Here is a 19,304-nt window from a genome sequence, read left to right as displayed (position 1 = left end):
TTCGAACCCTCAGTCATATAGATGGACCTGGTTAAACCCACTGGGTCTCAAAAGAAGACAAGAACACACACATAGAGAAAAGGGACTTGTAGGAAGGAGGGGGGCTGGTTGGGGTGGGAGAGTAAGGGGTGAGAGTAATGACAGTGCTTGGTATACATGTATGAAAATTTCATAAAACAAATTTAATTAGAAAAATTGATTTCAAAAGAAGTTCTGAATCAAAGTACGTGAAATCTCAGTGAGAGCTAAATGAATGAACAGTTTCTATTTAGTAACCTACCACTGTCTTCTACTTATCTTTTATTATATGTAAGGCAATTCAGACAGGGGACTAAAATAATCAAAGCAGGAAACCGGTGTGTGCTAAAATTTTTATATTTCCTTTTTAACGACTGTCTTCTTTAAAGTGGAATAAAGGCAGGCCCACAATCCTGACATTTTCTCCCCCATGATCTTGGCATTTTCTCCCTTCATAGGTCTTTCTTGTTGCCCATTCCATAGTCCTTTTTCCTTATTTTCTTTTAAAGACTCATTTTCACTTCACGTGTATGAGTGCTTTGCCTGCATGTATGTCTGTATGCTGTGTGCATGCAGTGCCCACAGAGGCCAGAAGAGGGAGTTAGATCCCCTGGAATTGGAATTGTGGCTGTCTGTAAACTATTGTATAGGTGCTGGAAACTGAACTCAGGTCCTTCGTAAGAGCAGCTTTTAACCTCTGGGCTATTTGTCCACCACCTCTTCCTGAAGTCTTTTTTCCCCCTTCTCAAGGCTAGCCACATGTGCCATTTACTTGTTTGCCTGCTATATCAGCTGTACACTCCTTTTAGAGAATATTTAGGACTGTCATGGCCAACACAAAGGCACTTACTGGCTCAAGGAGCAAGCCAGTACTGTATTTACTTAATTTACTAAGTTCTGCCCTTAAATTGGAAGTTGGTTTTACATTAAAAAAAAAAAAAAAAAAAAAAAAAAAAAAAAAAGACTCACCAGGGGCTGGAGAGATGGTTCAGAGGTTAAGTGCACTGACTACTCCTCCAGAGGTCCTGAGTTCAGTTCTCAGCAACCACATGGTGGCTCACAACCATCTATAATGTGATCTGACGCCCTCTTCTAAGCCTGTAGGGGTGCATGTAGGCAGAGCACTGTATACATAATAAACAAACAAACAAACAAACAAATCTTAAAAAAAAAAAAAAAAGACTCACTAAAGGCAAGTTTGAAAGCCTGGTGGATAGGCAATGCATGTCCATTGAAGACCAACTAAAGATGCTTTGGGGAAGTAGTGCTGGCGGAATCCTCAGCTCGTTTTGCAGTCTTCCTTAGAGGTACCTTGTTTTTTTTTTTTGTTTTTGTTTGTTTGTTTGTTTTTTTTATACAATGTTCTGCCTGCATGTACACCTGCACCCCAGAAGAGGACACCAGATCTCATTATAGATAGTTGTGAGCCACCATGTGGTTGCTAGGAATTGAACTCAGGACCTTTGGAAGAGCAGGCAGTGCTCTTAACCTCTGAGCCATCTCTCCAGTCCAGCTTGGGTTTCTTTTTAAGGCAGACTTGTCTCTATCTTGCTCACACAGCTCAACAAACAGATTCGGACATATTCCTTTAACGGTACCTTAATTTCTTATTGAGACTGAGCCAGGTGGGGAGGAAATTATATGCTTTTAATTTTTCTTACTTGCATGTTTTAAATCTTTTTTGAGGCTGTCTCACAATATAGCTCAGGCTGGCCTTGAACTCCCAATTCTACCGCCTCAGCTTCCACTGTTTGTGGATTACAGGTGTAAGGCACAATGTTTGGCCTTTGGTTTTGGCTAATAGTTGAAAGCACAAGAGAGAGTACTATGAGAATAAATTAGGTTCCTATTTGGGGTCTACCTGGTGGAGATCAGGAATTCCTCTCTGCCCTGCCTCTTCAGCTATGCATGATGTAGCATTTCCTGTCTCTTCTACTTTGTATGAGGTACAAGGCAGCTAGCCACACTGTAAGGGTATGGATTTAATCCCAGCCCAAACCAGGGTGAGCTGAGGTTCAGAAAAGGCCTCCAGAACCAGAGCAAGCAATCTGAAAAGACATGCCCATGTCTTCACCCTTCCTTCTTCCTTTCCTTCCTTCCTTCCTTCCTTCCTTCCTTCCTTCCTTCCTTCCTTCTTTCCTTCCTTTTCCACTCCCTTTCCCTATTTTCCTAAGGTGCTTACAGGCATGCATCACAACTCTCAGCTTAGGTTCTTATTCTGCCCTCTACGTATTTCTTGATTCTCTTCCCCTTCTTCACTCATCTCTAGCTGTGCCCGTCTTTACTCTTTGACCTCTTGCCCTTCCTCTACTATGGTTTGTGTTTGTTCTATCCTCACCATGGCTCCCTTTGCCCATTCTTGTACTATGTGTGTTTCCCTGTCAAAGCATCTCTCTTGTACTAGTCAGCTCTGTTCTGTTGTGATGAGGAATCACATTGGGTAATAATCTTACAAGGGACAAGGCTTGTTGGGATTATGGACTTGGAAGTCCCAGTCCATGATTTCTCTTGCTCTCTGCTGAGATAGCACATTACAGCAAGAGAGTGCGGCAGAGCAAATTTTTTCGCCTCGGGTCTCAGGAAGTAAAAAGAACAACAGGAAGAGATCATGGTCCCTCTTGCAGGCACATCCCCAATGACTTGTGGACTTCCCACATAACTGCTTCTGCTAAAGGTTCCATCACCTCCCATAATGCCACTCTGGGGACCAAGCCTTTAACACATAGGCCTTTGGAAGACACTCATGCAAACTGTAGCATTACACTCTCCCTCCTCCATCCCTCAACCTCCCTCTCTCTGTCTCTCTCCCTCTTCACAATGCATGCAGACTCATGACTTTTTATCTCTTGTCCTTTCACTGCCCCCATCCCCTTCCTCCTCTCTTTCTAAGAATTTTCTTGATGAGACTAGACATGACTCCATGAAATCCTTTGCTGGAGAAAACACGTGTGGACACATTTTTGATCATAGGCAGCCACTAAATTTGATTTGTAGCTGATCCTAAATGTAGGGAAAGATTTTTCAATTACAAAACTCATAAAGTGTTGAGATGAGGGAACCTGGCTGCGTTCTAAGGGGTTTGACTAATGGTCTCAAAGTGCTTTGAAATGTTTGGCATTTGCCAGCCTTTCTTTCTTCCCTAATCTTCAAACCCATGGGTTTTAATGGGGAACATAATCCTCTTTTCTGATTCATTTACACTTAGCTCATCTGAGTATTGTTTTCTAAAAACCATCTGAAGTCCAAGAAGTTTTATGAGATCTTTAAAGACTTGGTTTTTGATCAGGGAAGTTGTGTACTGCCAATATAAATGGCCCTTGAGCCCTAGGGGGGTCTGGTCCAGGCTCTGTGGCATTAAGCTGGGTTGAGACTTGGCAAAGGCTTCTCTCCATGCCTGACAGGAACTCGGCTTTCACTTTCAGGATTAACAGCAAGTTCAGTGTTTGAGATGCGCAGCCATCTTGTGTGATATCACATGGGGACATAGCACAGCTCTCAAGGATTATCTTGCTAGTTGTGTAAATAACAAGGGACTTGGGAGGAAAACTGTGACTTCTCCGGCATCTGCCAGCAGCCCCTGAGTGGGCCTGCTTGGTTAAGCATATATTTGCGCATTCACGGTCCTATAGACACATATATGTTCTAGCATGTGTATGAGCTCTTAGGGATGGAGCAAACATTCATGTTAGAGATTACTCATGTGGGAGGTTATAATTCGGATGAAGATGCATCAGAAGTGCTCCCCCCCCACCCCCCAACCCCCCGCACTAGAGAAAGATTGCATTGTACATTTTCAATGGTAGAAGACATTTTTTCCCTTCCTTTCTTTTTGGTGTGTGCATAGTATGTGTAAGTGGTACATATGTACGTGTGTGTGTGTGTGTGTGTGTGTGTGTGTGTGTGTGTGTGTTATGCATGCTTGCCTTTATGTTTGTAAGGAGGCCAGAAGAGGCCATTGGATATCCTGTATGATTGATTTGCCTTATTCCTTTGAAACAAGGGTTTTTCACTGAACCTGAAGCTAGGATGGGGACAGCAACTCTCAGTGTGCCTTTTGTGTCCCTCCCTGTCCCTTACAACGCTGGGGTTACAAGCTCCTGTGACCACGATCTGCTTTTATGTGGGTGCTGGGGATTCGAACTTTGGTTCTTATGGTTGCATATTAGGTGCTCTTACCCTCTAAGCTGTCTCTCCAGACAACACTGTTCTGTGGGGCCACAGATCAGAGTGAAAACCAGTTTTACTGCAAATACAGCGATTCCAAGGAGAGTCCCAGATTCTCTAGAAACTGGGATTCAGACAGGTGGAATGATTTGCTCAAGGTAAAGTAGCAAGGCTAGCCCCCCCCCCCCTCGCCTTGGAGTCCACCTCGAGCTGTGCCCTCTGCAGACAGCTGTTTTTCCTGTCCTGGAAGCAGCATTGACATGCGTCTTCCATCCATCCTGGTCCTGGGAGACACTTGCTAGAGATGCCCACCCACCACTGCAGACAAGTAAAGACTTCTTGGTGATGCTGCCCTGGCTCAGTTCCCTTGTCAACTCTGTTCCTTCCTTCCTACCCCATCGCCTCCCTTACCAAAATGCTCTCAGCCTTGCCTCACGCTTCCTTCCCCACTCCCTGTCCACTGCAACCAGCTGCTTAGAAAGTCCACACAGGACACCTAAAATCTTCACAGGGCAGGCTTGAATTGCATCTAGGAAACAGCTTATGTTACAAATTGTCCACGTGATGACGAAGAATTATGGGCTCTACTGTGCTATAACATCATGGAAATCAAATCGTGCCTTGTAAGATTTCTGTTATTTTTCCTCTAAGCCTTACTTAATTCACTTGACTATCTTCTTTAATGCTTCATTTAGATTTTGTTCCTCCCACCAGATAAGTCTTCTTTACACAAAGGCTTTGTGCCTTGGGATACTTTGTAGCTCCAGCTAGATACAAGGATGCTATGTATCTGGCTGCCTTTTGCACAGCTGGCACTTGGTAGGCATTTGTTCTCTTGTGTTTTTCATACAGAATGCAAAGTTGCTGCGTGGGACAGCATCTTGACCCTCCTCTCCACTGTGGTTCACTTTGACCTGGCTCTGAGGTTGAACTGGAGTTATCCTGCCCAAAGGGACAAGCTATTTGGGCTGAGTAGAATTTTTCACCTGGTTGGTGTGTGCTAGGTTTCAGGGACTAAAGGTAAAGGGCCTGTGGCCTGTAGCAATGATAATCATTTTAGGCAGGACCCCGGTGTCTCCCTACATCCAGAGCTATTTCTTTAATGACAGTAACTCTCAGGCAGTGCCCTTTCAGGAATTGGGTGTTCAGGCTGCTAACCTTGAGGCCTGGTTTTCTCAGATCAAACACTCACCAGTACTTCTGCAATGTGCAGAGAAAAGTAGGTGAATAGATTGCTTCCTCAACTTGAAATAAACCCCATGATCAGTAGTTCTTAAATCATTCTTATTTGCTGCCAGTTGTGCTAAGCTGATACATGGAAAGTCAGCAAGAAAAATTAATATATGAGAAAATCTAAGCCTGGGAAAAGACTCTTTTTACTTTAAAAAATGTATTTATTTTCTGTGTATCACTGTTTTGCCTGTGTATATGTATGGGCCCCTGGAGGTCAGAAGAGAGCATCAAATTCCCTTGAACTGGAGTTATGGATGGTTCTAAACCAACTATGGATGCTGGGAATGTAATCCTGGTTATCTGAAAGAGCAGCCAGTGCACTTAACCACGGATCTATTTCTCCAGTTCCAGTCAAAGGCTTTAAAAAAAAAAAATACAGCTATTATCATGGACTTTTGATTTTAGGCATGAAATAATAACATTCATTCCACAGCTTACATTGCTTTAATTCAGATGTTAGCAGTAAATATGTCATTTCTTGTTTTTTCATACTCTTTTACACACACACACACACACACACACACACACAGAGTTTGCACGCACACAGACACACAGAGTTAGAAATCCTAAATGCTCCACTCTGCAAGGACCATCGCCACTCTTTTGCATACACACACACACACACACACACACACACACAGAGTTTGTACATAAGCACACAGAGTTTACACATAGACACAGACAAATATACACACAGACACAAACATACATACACAGACATACACACACACAGACACACACAGACATACATACACACACATAGACACATACACAGACACACACAAACACACACACACACACACACACACACACACACACGGAATCCTAAATGTTCCTAAGGTAGCCTCTTTGGTTTTCTTCATCTACACGGACGCCCCCTGCTGCCCGCCCTGTATTCTCGCCCCTCCAGCCAGGAGTAGGGTACCACCAAGTCTTCCTGAGATTGCAAACCTAAAGAGAGCCTTCCTTCCGACTAATAGGACTAATCAATTTCCAGTGGACAGTGTAGCCTACCTCGGATAGCCTTTTCTGGGGCCCAACCTACTGTTTTAATCCAACTCCTGCCGACAGTATCCGAGCAAAATCGGCTAAGAACGCTTCCAAACTTTATCACCCGAATCCTATAGGGCTGGAGAAGGAAAGGGTCATTCTCGCACCTTCTGAGCCCTTTGTCTTCTCCTGCGGACTGGGACCGAGAACTCGGGGAGCGGGAACCTTAGTCCACGCGACCCACAGCCCCAATTTCTGGATGCCAAGGTTGTCGGCTCGTTCTCAGGCTCATCTCAAGCTTTCCCCAATTAGGATTTGCTATCTGACGTCACGTCTGCCGCAGATTGGCTGTTCAGATCTGACACAGGGCTCTGCCGGGGAGAAGAAACTTTTAAAAGACTTTGCCGCCCGGGCTGCCTCTGAGCGTCCAGCGCTCACGGTCGTCCTCGCCCACCCTCGAGGGTCGGCGCCCGTGGCACCCCCGCTGCACCTCGCGACACGCCGGCTGAGCTAGGAGACCCTCACCTTGCGCAGCCCGCGCCCCTCCCCTCCTCTCCACCCCAACTCCCGCCCCTTGCTCGCCACCGCTCCCGGCTGGGGTCCGTTGCTGCTCAGCTGCCCGTAAAGCTTCCTTCCCTGTGGCCACCCAGTCGGCCTCCACCCCGCCGCGCTCCGGCTCTCCGGGGAGTCCTTGGTGATACCAAGGGAGCGCGCCGGGGCAGGGCGAGCCGCGCGGCCGGAGACTGCCCGCGATGGCGGGAGCCTGGCTCAGGTGGGGACTCCTGCTCTGGGCAGGGCTGCTAGCGTGGTCTGCACACGGCCGGGTGCGGAGGATCACGTACGTGGTGCGCCCGGGCCCCGGGCTGGCGGCCGGAGCCTTGCCTCTGGCTGGGCCCCCACGGACCTTCAACGTCGCGCTGGACGCCAGGTACAGCCGCAGCTCATCGGCTGCCTCCAGCCGCGCCTTGGCCGGGCCCCCAGCCGAGCGGACCCGTCGCACTAGTCAGCCTGGCAGCGCGGCCCTGCCGGGAGTCCGATCGCCGCTGCCACCCGAGCCCGCGCGTCCGGGGGCGCCCGGCCGGCAGCTCCACTCTAAGGCCGGTGCTCAGCCGGCAGTCACCCGCTTCGCCAAACATGGCAGGCAAGTCGTGCGCTCCAAAGTGCAGCAGGACACTCAGAGCGCCGGGGGCTCCGGGCTGCAGGTTCAGCAGAAGCAGCAGCTGCAGGGGTAAGCCCGGGCTCCGCCTGCCTCAGGCGCTGGGACCCGCTAGGGCTGGAGGAACCTTCTCCTCCCCGCCGGGGGCGCTGCGGGAAGGGGTGGGTGCGGGGTAAGCCTGCTCACTTTTACTGGCGTTAAACTCCTAGTGCATTGTTACCGAGCTTCGGGGAAACACAAAAGGCAATTATTTCTTCCCCGGGGCGTAACCTCCTGTGCGCAAACCCTTCTGGTCCTAGACTATGGGCGTAAACATGAAGTCACTACAGCGTAATCCCAAGGCATCAATTAAACTTTTTGCAACTCGGTTTTTATTTTGGTTTACCTAATGAAAAAGGGATTGTGAGGGAAAGGCAAGTTTTAAAGACCCAGCTTTCTTCAGGCATCCTGGAAACTGTAGTCTTGGGTTTGCTGGCACCTGTGGGGTCTCAGTCCTAAGGTGGTAGGGGTTGGGCTGAGACTCAGCATGGACTGCAGTAGGGGTTGGAAAGTTTGGTTAAATATTCCCACTGCACTGCTTTCTCCCCATTCATCACAAGATGGGGTGCAGGGCGACTTAGTTAGGACATTTGGCTTTTCTATCCCTTAGGGATGGATTCCCAGGGTTATATCTTTGGGGGATACTTCTCTCTGATGCAAAGTGGGGCAAGAGAATCTGCAGAGTACATTTGACTCTGTTTTAATGTGGGGTTAAGACAACCATTTGTCTGGGTTTTAATTCTCCACCCTTGGTATGCAGGTCCTTTGGTTCCTCCATTCTTCCCAGGTGAATGGTCCTCTACCCTTATATTTGAGCAACTTTGGTTTGGGCATCCTGCGTACACATAGAGCTCTCTCTAATCCAGAGAAACGTGGAAGCAAGAGATTGGCTTTTCAGCAATGCCCCGAAAGCTTGAATTCTTGGGAAGGGAGGATAGCTGTGCTGGACTCAGGGGTCTCGCTTTGTTTCAGGATCAATGTCTGTGGAGGGCAGTGCTGCCACGGCTGGAGTAAAGCTCCTGGCTCCCAGAGGTGCACCAAACGTAAGTTACTGTGCTTACAGCGGCCTTGCACGATGGACCAGATGGGGCTGTTTGTATCGGGGTGGTGGGGGGGGGGGGGCGGTCAAGGTGGGGTCAGGGAGGCTCTACAGAGACCTCTTGAAGAGGCAGGTGCTGCCTTCCGGATTTGACCTAGGATCACAGAGTAATGACTGGCTTAACAATCTCCTGAGGACCAAATTCTAGCATCTAGAACAGAAATGCTCTTGCTTGTAGGCATTGTAAATAAAAACTATGATGATGATGAGATAGGATCTCTCTACATAGTCCCTACTGTCCTGGAACTCACTATGTAGATCAGGCTGGCCTCAAATTCACAGAGGTCTGCCTGCCTCTGCTTCCTGAGTGCTGGGATTAAAGTTGTGTGCTTCACCACCTGGCTCTATTTTTCTGTTCTTAACTTCTTAGATTACACTTGCCAGAACTGACTGAAATGTGGCAGCAGATTTTTCCTGGATTAGGATCCCTTCTTGCAGTAACTGCATCTGCCTCAAAGCTGCTGTGACATGGTTGGCCTGTAACATGGAGGATATCCCTCTGCGACCACACTGGGGCAGTGAGGTCTTGCTGTGTGAAGGTTGAACACACAGGGCAGGGGTTGGGAAGATAGCCTCCTTGGTAAAATGTTTGCCATGCAAGCTTAAGGACCAGAGTTCGATCCCTAGAACCCATCTGATAAAGCTGGGTGGTAAGGACAAGTGGATTCCTGGGGCTCACTGGCCAGTCAGCCTTGCCTAATTGGTGAGTTCTAGTCCCTCCGTGGGAGACCCTGCCTAAAGGAACAAGGTGAAGGGCATCTGAGGAATGACATTCAAGGTTTGACCTGTGGTCTCCACATGCACAAGTCCTGGCACACACTCACACAAACACTCATCCACTCATCCCACCACACACATGCAAACCAACAAAGCCTGCTGGTGCATGCTCTGAGGTTTCTGAAAAGGGGGCACCCCTTAAGAGTCCGCCTTTCTGAGGGCTCAGGGTTCCCAAGAAGCTCTTAGAATGAGACTATCCAGATAGTGAGCTTTCCCATCGTGGCTTCCTGCTTCTCCAGACCAGGGGCGCAAGGATATGTGTGTAGCTGGCTTTGCCCCCACAGGTCCAGAAAGCGAGGTCACCGGCCACTTGTTGCTTGGGAGAATTAGGCTGTGCAGTTGTGGCCGGAGCTGGAGGAAGTGGCTGGACTGTGTCCATCTCATGCTATCTTCAGCATCAGGTTCCGGCTCCAAGGAAGGAGCTGTAGACAACACCGGAATCTAGGCAGTTCAGCACCACTCTCCTTTCTTGTGCTTTTTCTACCCAGTGCTAGAAACAGAAATCACAACTTCTTCCAGGAATAGTTGTGCTGCTGACACAGAACCCAGGCAGTGGAGAACAGCAGTGAAAGCATAGCATTTATGAAATGAATGTTTTATAGTGTGTGTGACATATATACATATATATACACACAAGGAAAGAGTGAGAGCGAGAGAGGGAGAGAGGGGTGGGGGAGGGAGAGAGAAGCTCATGGAGTCCAGAAGAGGGTGTTAGATCCCCTTGGGTTACAGGGTTGTTAGTTTTCAGTGGCCCAGTGTGGGCAGACCCAGGTCCTCCAGAAGAATTCCAAGTGCTCTCAATAAAGTGAGAATCACCTCACTTTAAAGTGAGAGTCCAGAGATGGGTGTTTTTACTCTGAGCCTAATTTCAGGTATGTCCTGAAAGATGAGGGAGCCATTGTCTTTAGACGTTACTGGAATTAGCATAGGAACCGTCCACCTAATCTATGGATAGGCAGCATGATGCCCGAAAAGCTGTAGGTTCAAATGCTGGACCCTTCACTAGCTGTGTGGCTTTAAGCAATTCAACTGGTCTCTCCGATTCTACCTTTTCTTCTGCAGAAATGACTGAACTAAAACTGGGCTCCCTATGTTGGATTGTTGAAGGTGTCAAGGTAAAAAAAAGAATGGGTATGAAAGCCACGCTGAAACCAGGGGCTCTTAGAGCGTATTGGATCAAGTCAAGTAAACTCTCCTTTATAGACTACATGGCTTTCTTCTTTCCCTGTGTATACTGCCTTTATTTTTTAAAGTAACATGGATGATTTTTTTTTTTTCTCTACTATAGTGAGTATCTATTAAGTGAAATGTTTTGGGCCAAACTAGTGTTTGGGACTTTGATTTTATTTGAATATGTGTTTACGTATATAATGAGATATGTCAAGGATGGGAGCCAAGTTCAAACATGAAGTTCATCTGTACATATGCCTTATAGATAAGCTGATGGTAATTTTACACACTATTTTTTAGTGTGCTTGCATTTTGACTGAGCTGTGTCCATGAAGCCAGGTATGGGATCTTCCACTTGTGGTGTCCTGTTGGCACTCAGAATGTTTCAGGTTTGGGATTTGTGACTTTGGTGTTAGAATCGCCCAATCTGCAATCCCTTAAAAGTCATTGGGTTGTTTTATACCTTTGAATGATTCATTTGGAAAAGATGTTAAAGAAAACTGAGTACGGGGCATGGAAAGATGGCCCAGTCAGCACAGTGCTTGCTCTGACGCATGAGGAACTAGGCTCAGAGTTTCAGCATTTGTGTCAAAGCTGAATGTGGCAGTGTGAGCCCGCTCCCAGCTCTGCAGAGGTGGAGTGTGGCAGTGTGAGCCTGCTCCCAGCTCTGCAGAGGTGGAGTGTGGCAGTGTGAGCCCGCTCCCAGCTCTGCAGAGGTGGAGTGTGGCAGTGTGAGCCCGCTCCCAGCTCTGCAGAGGTGGAGTGTGGCAGTGTGAGCCCGCTCCCAGCTCTGCAGAGGTGGAGTGTGGCAGTGTGAGCCCGCTCCCAGCTCTGCAGAGGTGGGGTGTGGCAGTGTGAGCCTGCTCCCAGCTCTGCAGAGGTGGAGTGTGGCAGTGTGAGCCTGCTCCCAGCTCTGCAGAAGTGGAGTGTGGCAGTGTGAGCCCGCTCCCAGCTCTGCAGAGGTGGAGTGTGGCAGTGTGAGCCCGCTCCCAGCTCTGCAGAGGTGGAGTGTGGCAGTGTGAGCCCGCTCCCAGCTCTGCGGAGGTGGAATGTGGCAGTGTGAGCCTGCTCCCAGCTCTGCGGAGGTGGAGTGTGGCAGTGTGAGCCTGCTCCCAGCTCTGGGGAAGTGGAGACAGACAGATTTTTGGAGTTTGTTGGCTAACCTGTCTAGACAAATCGGTCACTTCCAGGTTAGGAAAAACACTAAAACAAACAAACAAACAATAGAAAGCAGTTGAGGAAGACATCCATTGCCTACCTCTGGCTTCTATATACACTCACACACACGTGTGTGCAAACTCACACTCACCTGAGCACACACATACACATGAACTTACACACACACACACACACACACACACACACACACACACCACTAAATACATGTCTCAAGCTCCCTATGTGTTAAAGCTTGTTCCTTGGGGGAATGAGACTTTATTTGCAAAATGGATGGGAATTCATGTAAATCATCGCTTCACCAACTTTCATCAGTGTAACTACTACATTAAATAACAATAATATTAAGATGACAAAACAAATTGATGTGTGATTCCCACCCTTTCTTTTATCCTTCATATGCCAATATTGAACAACTCCATTTGAATGTGATCTATTACATAAGAATACGAAACAGCAATGTGTCAACATCATGAAACGTATGGGTAGATTGCAGTGTAGAACCCATGGTATTTAGTAGTTATCATATTTTAAGGATAATTTAAAGGGTTTACATAGATTACGTTAACTGAGCCAAAAGAATCTCTGCATAAGAGATTGAATGTGTTTGTGGTCTTCTGATTGTTTGATTAATTCAGTGAAGAAAATAATGCATTCCTTTGGGCCATCTTGAATTGCTTTGAGTTGATTGAAACTTAATTTAAATGTACCATGGGCAAATGCTTCTGAAGATGGAAGATTTAGTGAACCTTAAATTGCAAACCAGAGATGAAAAACATGCAGGCAGCAGACCCACACGGGGCAAAGAATGCCTCTGTGCAGGCACCATGGTGGTCCTGGGGCTCCAGCCACCCAGTCCCTGTGTGGATATGCCAAACTGCACATCAACATCTCTCTCTCTCCCCTCCCCCCCTCTGTGTAGGTGTCTCTGGGAGTTGTAATAATAGCATGGGATATGCCTTTTTTCCGTTTAATATTGGGGACTGTTGGTAGTGATCAAGAGATGGTATCCCAAGTCTTCTCTTTCCAATGACAACATTTATAGAAGGATTTTGTAGCTTAAGGGACTGTCCTTAGAGTGGAAACATTACACCCCTGATGTGTGATATTTTCCCCTTCTCATTTTTGCATCTCTTCGTCTAAACTACCCCATCATTGTTTCTTCCAGTCTTTTTTGTCCCCGGAGCCCCTTTTCAGAGTTAGTATGACTGAGAGACAGACTTTGCCAGTGGGTTCAGATCTAATGAGGAGACTGAATGTGGGAACAGAAAACACAAAAGAATAAAGGCGAAGAGAGTGAGACAGGGCTGGCGGGGTGAGACAGAGGGGAGAGGAACGAGGGCAGACAGGACAGGACACCAAGCGGGTGCCTGGCACGTTGCAGGCCCTTTGTAAATGCAAGCATGGTTCTTTTATTTACTTAACGGATATCTGTTTAGTTTTTACCATGTGCCAGGTTCTATGAATAGGGGAGAAATGCAGCCAGCTGTAGGGAGTGCAGGGTCTGGTTTTACTCACAGAGCTCATGGCACATCAAATGACTTGTTCTCTCCTTAGGAAGGAACAGAAAATCGATATTCCATTGCTTTTCCATTGGCGTTCAGCCCATACTGCTTTCGGGGATGCGGGCGCGGCGGGGAGGCGGGGCAAACAAAACCAACCAACCAAATAACCAACTAACTAACAACAAAATCTCTGAAAACCAACCCTAGAAATGCTCCTTAAGTTCCATGCAGGGGATCCCTGGGTATTTGTTGTACCCTTAGTGCCAGGAAGGGTGGAGTAGGTTGCATCATTCAGAAGGATGTCGCATGTGGAGGTAGTCTCTGATAGCACTCCTCAGCCTGTCCCCTTTGGCCCAGCTCACTAGCTGGGCTTGAGAGAGAGAGGCCCATGATGATCACACATTTTTCTTAGGCCTGCTATGGCCATTGGCAGCTGCTTTGCCAATACATCTGCCGCAAAGTTTACCATAGCAGCTGCCTGGAGGGTTGTCCTGTCTGTGTCCTGGGCTCTGACCCCAGTCCTGGGAGCTGGGGTGGGAAGCCCGACTGGAAAATCTTGTCACGTGGCACAGACACAGAAGAGAAGGCTGAGAGGAGACCCCGGGGTCAAGTTCACACTGGGGCAAATATGTGTTCTCAACACTAGTTAAAACAAACATTTAGGAACCATAAATTCTGTGTCATGGTTGTGCTGAAGACTTCATGGTGAGACACTCCTCCAGCCAGGGCTGATTTGCATGCAACAGTGGATCCCAGTCTTTTCTACAGTGTTGAAGCTTTCTGACTTTTTAACAAGACCCTTGGCTGCTACAGGGCTTTGCTGTTTTTGACTTTGTTACTTATTGCTGAGACTATTCCAGACATACTCAAACGCATTCCAGTATATAGATGACATTTTCTTAAAATGCGTATTTTTATTTTTTTTCCTTCCAAGTACTGGTGAGGCAGGAGCCAGGATGACTCGGAGCTTGAGGGCTATGTCACCCATTTTGACCCTTGACCCTGTCAGGTCTTACAAGGAGCAAGGGTGGTGAAAGTTAATTTGCATGGGACCTCAGACATTACAGGACTTTTTTTTTTTTTTTTTTTTTTTTTTAATCAATAACACTGTGGGGTTTGTTGAGGCAGGCATGATCTGTTAGCAGTGGCGATCAGCATCTTACTACCTAAATTGGCTTCCTGGTTTTTCAAGCTATGTTGGTCTCCTCCTCTGTAACAGAACCACACCTCCCAAACTAGATGTCTTAGAGAAACGGGAACTTAACTGTCTCACAGTTTTGGTGGCCAGAACCTGCCAATCAGGGCCTGATATGGCTGACACCTTCTAAGGGCCACTCTCATTGCATGTGACCATTTCTCTTTGTGTGCCTCATCCTGTTTCTGTCCTTCAGTGTGTCCAGATTCCTATTTCATATAAGAATCCCACTCAGATCAGTGCCCGCTCTCACCCATTTTACCTTGCCATTCCTAGCAAAGATGCTTCCTCCAAATCAACTCGCATTCTAAGATACCAGGAGTTAGGATTTCAACTTGTCTTGCTTTGGGTCAGGAGAGGGGAGCACAGTTAAGCTCAAGCTTGCTGTGCACATGAGCAGGAGATGTGAGCTGTGCGGAGATGGTTCCCTCTGGGCATCTGGAGGTTTCCTTGCAGTGTTTGAAGACTTCATTGCTCTCCTGCCAAGAAGCCTTTGACTATGGATTTAACTTGGCTTCTTCTCCCATGGTGCCTAGGCATGTTATGCGAGACAAGGCGATCGTTGTAGGTCATTTGTTTATGCTTCTGGCCATTTTTTTTTTTTTTTCTGGCCTGCTTTACAGAGGTCTGGATGAGTGATTCTCAAATACGAGTATCTAGAAGGTTCATGGCAGGAGCTATTGTTGTTGGGCCAGACATGTGGGAGCGCCAACAGGTGCCCCCAAAGTAACACAGTTCCTGCATGGGGATGCTGGTCTAGAAGGAATCTGATCCTGGAGACTGGTTTGCCACTGGGTGTGGGTGATGAGAGGCTAGGGCCACACTGAGACAGGAACCCCCTGCACTTGGAGTAGCTCAGTTTTGGGCAGAGCTGTGGATGTGCGAGTTCTTTTATATCTTTTAAAAAAGTAATTTAGTTAGTTCCATCTTTGCTGTATGTGTGTGATTTTGGTGATATTTTGAAAATTGGAAAAGTTTTTAATAATACCTAGATGATTAAAAGCTTTTTATAAAATTTTCATACTTTTGTCCCATTCTGTCTCTGTCTGTCTGTCTGTCTCTGTTTCTCTGGCTCTCTCTGTTTCTCTTTATGCTCTGTATCTGTGCCACAATGCAGATATGGAGGTCAGAGGACTACTTGGATCTCTCCCTTCACCCTGTGGGTTCTGAGGACTGAACTCAGGCCGCCTATCCAAGGTGTCCCACTGGCCCCCTAAGGTGTTTTTTCTTTTAATTTTCAGTTTTAAGCACTTTAACTCTCATAAGGGTATGTATATAGTGTGTGTTTTCTATTAAACATACCCCTTTAAAAAAGGATTTGTTTGTTTGTTTATTAATGATTTTATGTGGATGCATGTGTCTTCATGAATTTATGTTAACTACTCAAATGCAGGAATACGTGAAGGCGGAAGAGCACCGCATGCCTTGGACGTGGGGTCACAGGTGACTGTGTGATGCTGTGTGGTTCCTGAGAACCAGACCTGGGTTCTTAGCAAGAGTGGTAGGCAGGAATTCTTAACTGCCAAGCCCCCTCTCCAGCCCCAAACACTCTATTTTTAATTATAAAACAATTTAAACACACAAAGCCAGTAAGTAACGTACCCAATGGCTGGCCATTAGCGATATGCTTTTAAAAGCTCTCTGATGTACCAATTAAGCACGGTGATTTATAGTGGAGGGAGAGACTATGTATGATCTTATTTGGCTTAAATGTATATTTTACTAGTAATGTCTCTTGCCTTTTAAGTGCAGAGAGAATAATACATAATTTCTTGGTGTCATACTAACTGTTTGGGCACTCGTGGGAAGTACACAGGAGCCGTATTTGGTTTGTATGTTTTCCTTTGCCTATAATTTGCTGAGTTAATAGCTACTGAATATGGACTGAGCACTTCAGGTAGCTACAGTCCCATGTACTGGGGATGTGTACAAATCATGTGGCTGTGAGACGGCAGTGCTCCTGGGAACTCCCTCCTCTCCGGCCTCACTGTGCTGGCTGTGCTCTTTCTCTTCTCATTGCTTGCTCTCATTTAATTTGCCTGAATTAGAGGCTGTGTGGCTCTGTTCTGTCTTTGGAGTTAGAATACAGTGCTGGGAACTTGACCTTCATGCTCTCTCTTCCCGTGTGACTTGGGGAAACTTCTGAGAACTGAGCAAGGCCAGGTTAACTCGATGCAACCATGTAGGTATAGTAGCCTATCATTCTGAGGCCTGAGGTCAGGGTGGGGGACTGTGTGAGATGACGCATGAAAAGTGCATGGAAAATGCCCCCCCCCCCAAAAAAAAACCACGATTTGACATCAGTGGCTCTGAGTTGCTCCAGTTTGCTCAGGGCTGCCCCCTTCTGGTCCCTCCTGGAGCCCACATGCTATTTAAGTGTTTTGGTGAACATCACAGGCTCACCCTTAGTTGTTCTCAAGTGTGGTGGTTTTCCTTTGCTTGGCTCTGCACACGCTGGGCATCTCTGTGGCTTGATCAGCATTGAGCTCCCAGGAAGCAGGGTTTTCTCTGTTACTTTGTATGTAGCCAGGCCGCTGGGGTTGCCATAGCACCAGTGCTAATTGAGTTGCCTAGAATTACGTTGACTGGCAAGTGTAAGTTAGTGGGTTAGAGATACAGTCCTGGGAACACCCTGTGAGGCTGGGCCTTCTCCTCTGTTTGTTTATTCTTACCTTTTGACAATCATCTCCGTTTGCTTTGCTTTTCTCGATGTGTTTATCCTGGCTTGCCAGACACGGTTGCTTATGCTGGCTTTTCAGGGGCACGCACCTTATTCAGCCCCGCCCCCCCTTTCTCTCTGTAAGGCCTCCCTGGCATAGCCCAACCTTTAAGAGGACTTTTCCTTTCTCCCTGCCAGTTTTAGAATCTTTCTGCTCAACATCATCTGATAGAGATTTGGGACTAAGTAAAATGAATGTTGTATGATTTTCCCCTGTAATTTTAGATTCCCAAATACCGCTCTTGGCCAACTATACTATTCCCTGTGGCTTTTTTTTTTCACTCCACTGCATTTGAGTAATATTGTTGGCATGAATGTCAGTAAACAGTTTGCGAAATGTTGTGTTTTGTAAATTAGAAGATGGATGGGCTGGTTTTTAAGTATATGCTCTTGATTCTGTTGGGCCAGATGAAAGATGAGTTTGGCCAGTGTGTGGGGTGATGGGGTGCAGGGAGATGTTGTCATCTGAAGTAGGTGAGGTCAGCTGTCCTGCAGCCACGTGATCCCTTGCTGCTTAGGAATGAGAAGTATGAGAGTAGAGAGAAAACTTCAGAGGATTTTTGGAAGTGACTCGAGGGGGAATCCTTGCATAAGAGAGAGGAGGTAGAGACACCAAAGGAAAGAATGACTGAAAAAAAAAAAAAGGAGTAGGGAAAACAAAACAATTTCTAAGTCTTTGTAGACATGTAGGTATTTCTTGTGGTGTTATTCAGCAGTTCCAAGATGGCGCCCAGTTCTCCATGAGTTTCCACTTGCTGTTTTTAATAAGAAGGACATCTCCATCCTTTTGTCTGTGTGCCATATGTATGTCATTTACACACTGTAGCAGTGCATAGTTGAAACTGGCATCTTTGACACTGTGTTTTAAAAGCCTTTGAAATTGGCTGCGGTACACCATTTTACCTTGACCAGTTATTGGCTCTGTGGATGCAACAGTGAGGAGGTTTCAGCCTCTGCAGATCAAGGGAGTCCTTGCGTGTCTTCCCAACCTTCCGACAAGGGACAGAACCATCCTTCCCAAACCTCATTCAAGTCCTTGTTAGGAGTTTCAAGCACAAGCTCCCTTTGTTCTCTCAACACATTTGATGTGATGTCGCAGCCCCTCGTGTGTCTGGCCTCCCAGCTGGAGTATGAGCTTAGGATGGGTAGATGTCTTCCCAGAGCCGTCATTTTATCTCCAGTACTCATTAATGTAAATTTCTTTGGAATGAGTGAGTGAAAGTATAGGCTTCTTGGTTGTACTAGTGGTACCAGGATGGAGTAAAATTCTAGCGTGATGGGGGGGGCAGTCAGGGAAGGTTTCTCTTGGGTAGTGACTTATGACACTTGTGTGATATGACAAGGTCTGGGAGAGGAACATTTTAGGGTGAGAGAATGATAGCGGTAATGTGCTGGAGTAGAGCAACCTGGCCCTGTTGGACTGTTGCCAGAGAGGCCTCCTGCAACACACAATAAGGTGATTCAAATCGATTTCATCTATTTTATTAAGAAAGTCAAATTAGTAGGGAATTGTTGCATGGTATTTTTAGGTCATTCTGCAAACTGGGTCCAGCTTCATTTTGTGGTCAGGAGCAAATACAGTGAGATTCATGACTGCACTGCATGCCAGAGCAATACACAGAGAATCCAATGCTGATAAAAGGGCTTTTATGGATATTCCGTGACTATTCTTCTCTGCATTGCCTTAGTAATGTTTATCTTGAAGAATAGGGTGTATAAGACCCACCCAGTGCCTGTGGGTTTTTTTTTTTCAGAGATTGAGGAACTTCTGTTTCAGTCTTTATGTCACACACTGAGTTTCCTGGTTCTTGGACACCTCTGGCTTGAAATAAAGCAAAGATTTCTAACTCTCCACTCAATCCTTGCCCACCCCTGTGCTTTGCTTTATTCTCAAAGCAAATGCGAAGACAGTCCTTCCCTCAGGGGACCCTGTTGCCCTCTTTTTTGTGACAGTGCAGAGGTTAAGTGAGTCCAAGATTTCCTAGTAATTGGAAGTAAAATAATGCAGACAATAAGTAAATTAAAGGCAGTCACTGTGTTTTTGTTTTACTTTTTTTTTTTTT

The 19,304-nt window shown here is 46.6% G+C and overlaps 1 protein-coding gene across 1 annotated transcript in view; it reads left to right on the top strand.

Annotated features, from left to right (window-relative positions):
• The first annotated feature begins 6,712 nt into the window (after positions 1 to 6,712).
• Ltbp1 (latent transforming growth factor beta binding protein 1) overlaps positions 6,713 to 19,304 on the top strand; it is a 399,918-nt gene continuing 387,326 nt past the window's right edge. The window contains exons 1-2 of the mRNA XM_051167245.1: positions 6,713 to 7,633; positions 8,573 to 8,643. Of these exons, the coding sequence (XP_051023202.1) occupies positions 7,158 to 7,633; positions 8,573 to 8,643 (547 nt within the window). The 5' untranslated portion in view covers positions 6,713 to 7,157. The remainder of the gene's footprint in view (positions 7,634 to 8,572; positions 8,644 to 19,304) is intronic.

Source organism: Acomys russatus, chromosome 1, assembly GCF_903995435.1.
Source record: "Acomys russatus chromosome 1, mAcoRus1.1, whole genome shotgun sequence".
Classification (NCBI taxonomy): Eukaryota; Metazoa; Chordata; class Mammalia; order Rodentia; family Muridae; genus Acomys; species Acomys russatus.
This window is presented reverse-complemented; position numbering and strand designations above follow the sequence as displayed.